Genomic DNA, 5,647 nt, shown 5'->3' on the forward strand with positions numbered 1-5,647 from the left:
TTTCTTAAATTAAGATTAATAAACACAAATATATAGGGATGGTTACATTTTAATATTTCTTTATATCAATGGACAATCTATATAGGGATGGTTACATTTTTTGAAAATTAGAAACCCTCCAAGACAGAACTCTTTATCGGCAAATTGGAATATTTCGGTCCGAGTGGACACTCACCTATAGAAATTGATCATCATTTAGGTATAGTGCTAGGAAGTCTCCAACTCCTGATACGGCAAAATATTTTAGAAAATACATTTTCGAAACATCTCTATTCCTTTACATGTTTTGCACTAAATTAAAAAATAATCAATCATAAATACATATAGATATACATTGGTGATCAACATACTTGACTTCATATAGATATATTCATTAATTTATATTTGAGATCCTACAATAAATTTTCCATCATGTTCAAGTTAGCTTGTGTAGCGTATGGATATTTTTTTCGGACACAGATAGAGTGGTTAAATCTAACATAAAAAATGTAGATACAAAATATGCTCCAGTAATCTAGGTTGATATTTCAAAGATGTGTAAGCCCGTGTATGGAGAGACAATAAATATGATGTGAACGCAAAGAGACAGAGGAAATCTTTTTTGCGAAACACGGTACAGATATAGACGCTCATATATACGCACATACACTCACCCTACCCTATGAGCACCTCAGATCGTGTCAAAGAAACTTTATCCGACAGGTCTTGAGATTAACGAAGTCACCATAGACATCTCGCTGTCGACGGAAACATCGCCTCCCACTGAAGAATATTCCGTATTTAATGAGACACCAAAGTATCAAACCTTGGGTTTGAACTCGCAGTGAGCATGGGATGCCATTGTCCTCCTAACCACCCAACCATAGGTTGGTTCTCGAGACAGGGAATCAAAACCGTCTCGAACTTGCTTAGATGATTATTGATTTTCTTAGCTTTTTTACATTAGCCTATCGCAAGTTCACAAGATGTGGTAGTTACGTGAGATGGATTTTTAATCTAATGGACCGATCAAAATCAATACAGTAGATTAAAAATACCCATCTAATGGACCGATCAAAATTAATACAGTAGATTAAAAATACTGGAAAATACGGTTGTCACCTACAATATGCAAACTACAAAACTGAGCCAAAAAAGAATAGTCAACCTTTCAAAGAAAAGGAATTGTATGCATTGGGTCGGGCGGTCTGGTAATTCAAATTTGGAAAGTGCTGGAGGAGATCTAAAATGTAAAACGCGAGGAAGTCCGTAATTTTTGTATGTGCAGCTGCACATGTCCCTACGTGATATTAGAATACTTTTAATTACATGTATCCAGGTAGGTCCGTTCCGTACATGATTTGGGAATCACTTTAATCGTTTTAGCAAAATTTGGCAAGAAATCTATCCGGCCGGATATGTCACAGACAATTATTTTTAAAGAAACGTGTGTACGTGCCATAAATTTACTTTTGTACACATATAATGTTGTACGTAACACCTTTTATTTTTTAATCTTAAGCGTTCAGATTAATATCAACGGTTTATATTTTTTAAGCATATGTGGATCAATCTAATGCTTCGAAAAACACCCTTATTTTGCTTTTAGTATATAATAGATTTAAGGTCGTGCTTATGTGAGCCGTCAATTTTTCTTAAAAAGTTGGCCAAAAATCAACATACACACATCCTAGTATCCAAAGAAATAATAACAAATTGCACAACAACATGATAGAGAAAACTAAGACAACATAAACAACACATAAATACACAAGTAAATTACATCAACCAGCAAATGTTACAACTGTCACCGAGAAGCGGAAGAAGATGCAAGGCTGTGAATGGAGCGCGGGCAGCTATCCTCTGCTCAAGGACGCGAAGAGCTTCTTGGGCGCCTCCCCTTGGCGCGGTACTTTGCGGCAGCCTCCTCAGCCGCGACGATCTCCTCGCCGCGCCGCGCCTCCGCTGCCGCACGCTTCTCCTCGGCCGCCTTGTGCACGGCCGCGGTGGCGTTCTTGAGCTTCTCCACGTACTCCGCCTTCTTCCTCTCCAGCTGCTCCTGCACGTACGTGCCCCGGCCAACCACAATGTTAGTAGTAGCTTACGGTACGTCACTCGCACTACGTACTGTCGCTGCCCATGCATGAATATGTCAACTGGCAAGCTGTAAGATTTCAGAAAATTCCCCATGTCCGACTTACTTGCAGCTTCTTGTGCTCGGCTTCCAGTTGCGCAGCCTTGGAGTTCTCCCACGAGGTGATGTCCGCTAGCAACTTTGCCGTCCTGGGCGAGGCGTCACAGGGAAGGGAAAAAAAAACATGGCTTAGATGACAGACACAAATTTATCTGAACTTTGAATTACTTGGTGCGATGTTTCGTGTCCACCACGTGCCGCAGAGACGAAGTCTGAACTTTGGGCGTCACAGCTTAAGTGCGGACAGGGATGGAGACATCTCGGTGAATTACACCGGCCGGCGCGGTTACTTCTGAAAATTATGACTCACTTGTTCTCGGCCTTGGCCTTCTCGTTCTCCTCCCATGCCTTGATCAGCGAAATCCTCTTCTCGGTCGCGACCCTCTCGAGGAAAGCGTCTAAATTAAAGAAGGAGCAGAGGTGCAACATCAGTTGCCGACATGCCGTGTAAGACTCAAAAACATCACGTTGAATACATGCTTGGATGAAGAGAAGGAGCACCTCTTCCGTGTGAGCCGTCTGTAGCTGCAGGCTTCTCACCATCTGATGACAAAGAGAAGCATGAAAAAGATTAATTAACACATCTGACCAAAGTTCCTCCGCTCCTAACCATGGAGCAACCTGCACAGACGTACCCTCCGCCACGACGAGGGCCTTCTCCTCGGCGATGTCCTTGGCCGGCTCTGGCGCGGGCGGCGCCACCTCCATCTTCGCTTCCTCCGCCATGTGATCGACCTCGCTGCCTCTCCAACGAACGACTCGACCAAGATATTTAGCAGGAGCTCAGGATATGTTGTGTTTGTGCTGGTAGGACGTGGTGGTCAGGAAAGTAAAGCCAAGAGTATATGTAGCGGCCGGGAGAAGAGAGATGAGAGCACCCGCATCAACTAATTTAACTGGCGAGGTTGACTCAGGCTGGATGTATAGAGATTGATTAGGTCAGGTGGCATTACTTCTCTCAATCTTTATGTTCAGGCTGTCGTGTTATTTCTTCCAGGCCGGGATGATAGTACAGTACGAAACAGAGACGTAAGCAACTCACACAGACTACAATCACGCCACCACACGTACTCAGCGTACGATGGATCGTTCACAGGTCGACCGCGCGCCGAGAGTCACAGAACGGCGAGATATCGTACGCTTGGCGGGGAAGCCGGCGGAGCCATTTGTGGTGGCGGCAGCTTCCAATAGTACATAGATAGGCACGCGACAGGAGCAGTTGTTTGCAGCCGACGACGATCCATCACACCGGCGCGTCGCGGTCGTCCGCGGATGGGTGCGTACCGAGGTGGACGAGGCGTGTCGCGGGATCAAAACTTCGAGGTCACGAAATGGTCGCTTGCTGGCCGGCGACGGCGACGTCGCGGGCACGACGACAGCGAGCTGGAGCTGTGGCGGGGACGGAGATTCATATGTTAATCCGAGAGGCGCGTGCCCACGTTTGCAGCGCTGGGATACCATCTGGGTGGATTCCATCCTCCTGGGCGTAACCTGTCGCCATCTTGTTTTATAGATGAATGAATCTATATATCGCCATTAAGTTAGCATATCTGCTGATTAGTATTGCTGTATGATCCGGTTCTGTTCCATGGATGTTCTGCTGGCTGCGGCTGATTTCCACCTCTGGCGGGCAGAGCTGGAATTGATGATTGGCAACAAGGTGTGTAGTTCTTCTTTCCACCCAGCTCCGAGCACGACCAATCCTGCTGTCAGGGGGTCAAAACATCGGGCTGCTTTGCACGGTCAACATTAACCAGGTGGACTAATTTTAACGAAATAAAAAACTAATCTATATATGATAGTATGATAGTATGTCTTTGTGAAGCTGTCATGCGGTTGGATTGTTCTCCGTCTGTAAAAGGGGGATCGTATGCACTTCAGTTGCACAGGTGGCATATGATTGCATCTGCTGTAATTAAAACCAAAGTAGGTCACAATTAGGGTACCCTCTACCCTTTTAATTTATTTTTAAATTAAGAATAAATCACACTGCTTACCGTCTAGTTATGTGCTTGTGACTCTAACTACCCGTCTAGCAAAAATTTGTGTAGGTTGCCTCTTTCAGAAGCGTTAGACCGTGGTGCGTGACTAATGGGCAAGGTGTCACGTGATGACCGGGTTCCAAAATTATTAAGACATTGGCATGGAATGGAACATGTGGGTAAGATAAGTCTTGACATAATCGTCGTGGATGCCCACTAATATTTACACATTTTATCATGACACATCGATGTATCATGCATGCCCTATCTAATTAACAATAACTAGAAAAATGCTAAACTGGGGTTAAACCGCATTCGAAGTCTACTAAATGGGATATATTTTGGTAAAAGTTTGACCAAATAGGGTAATGTATGTTACAAACACATAACTCCAATGTAAAGGGAACCGTACAATGGTTCACTTACATCTCTACTCCCCATGACGGTTGCTGATGGTGATCTGAGAAGTGAAAGATCAATCTCGGGCGAGAGGAGACACATATGTGAAGGGTCGATTACAAGTCCTTACGTAGCCGGCTTGGGAGGGTGTGCACGCGGTGGGCAATAAATTCCGGCGGGGCTACTGAGATGAAGGGCAGACCAGATGGCCATGCAGATGAGCGGATGCAGCCTTTTGATCTGGGAGTCGCCTTCACATGGAAGGAAACCGATAAAATTACGGCAGGGAGGTTGCGCGGCGGTGGTGCGTCACTAGGCAATGACACGCTTGACCAGTCAACATCCGCATATTCTTGTGCCTCATTTGACTTACCACGGCAGTAGAACACATCGCTTTTGATTACCCACCTACCATCATGGCATAATTATGTGCCGGTATGGATTCTATCAAGGTGATTAAATATGTGTCTGCTTTGCTAGCCGTTAGGTAAACCCTTATGTTGTGAATTTTTTCGGTGAGATGTTTTGTTAAAAATATCCGTCGGACCAGTTTTTTTTTGTAGTGATAGGAAAACATATGCCATCGTGTTGCCCATCTATCTCCCTTTGATGAGGAGGTGTGAAATTCAGTCTTGTACAAGCTTGGGAAAGTTTGGTCGGATTTTAACGGTTACATCTCTTGGGCAATAATCATTGTTAGAATACCAAGAAATTCCGCATGAAATCGGGACAATAATCATTGTTGAGAGCGGTGTAATGATGTGCCTTAATGCTTGGGCCATAATGTTAGTATACTCCCTCTGTTCCATAAAGGTTATCTGAGATTTATCAAAATTTAAATATATCTATGCACTAAATAACATTTAAGTACATCAAAATATTTATAATTATATTTAAATTTTGATAAGTCTCAGACAACTTTCGTGAGATGGAGGGAGTATTTAGATTTGTTAACGAAAAAATTAGAGGAAAAAGAGCTGCATGGAGCTCGATGTTTATAGACCACAAATGATAGGACATACTTTCTCTAATTTTTCAAATTAGTATCTGCATATTTATTCGTTCAAAACATATCTGCATATTATAACATGTT

At 43.6% G+C, this 5,647-nt stretch overlaps 1 protein-coding gene across 1 annotated transcript; it reads right to left on the bottom strand.

Moving 5' to 3' along the window:
- Positions 1–1,617: 1,617 nt before the first annotated feature.
- Positions 1,618–3,192, bottom strand: LOC124698537 (remorin-like). Its single transcript, XM_047231022.1, has 5 exons — positions 2,809–3,192; positions 2,675–2,716; positions 2,484–2,571; positions 2,181–2,262; positions 1,618–2,038 (listed from the first exon to the last, which is right to left on the bottom strand). The coding sequence occupies exons 1-5, from the start codon at positions 2,897–2,899 to the stop codon at positions 1,847–1,849; spliced, it is 495 nt and encodes a 164-aa protein (XP_047086978.1). The 5' UTR covers positions 2,900–3,192; the 3' UTR covers positions 1,618–1,846.
- Between the last annotated feature and the right edge of the window lie 2,455 nt (positions 3,193–5,647).

Source organism: Lolium rigidum, chromosome 3 (assembly GCF_022539505.1).
Source record: "Lolium rigidum isolate FL_2022 chromosome 3, APGP_CSIRO_Lrig_0.1, whole genome shotgun sequence".
Classification (NCBI taxonomy): Eukaryota; Viridiplantae; Streptophyta; class Magnoliopsida; order Poales; family Poaceae; genus Lolium; species Lolium rigidum.

What these genes read in the sequence shown, in the direction of transcription:
- LOC124698537 (XM_047231022.1), bottom strand. Translation starts at nt 2,899, where the DNA reads ATGGCGGAGGAAGCGAAGATGGAGGTGGCGCCGCCCGCGCCAGAGCCG. An exon ending in GGCCCTCGTCGTGGCGGAGG is followed by an intron (nt 2,717 to 2,808) that starts GTACGTCTGTGC and finishes CTTTGTCATCAG; the next exon opens with ATGGTGAGAAGCCTGCAGCT. An exon ending in AGACGGCTCACACGGAAGAG is followed by an intron (nt 2,572 to 2,674) that starts GTGCTCCTTCTC and finishes TCTTTAATTTAG; the next exon opens with ACGCTTTCCTCGAGAGGGTC.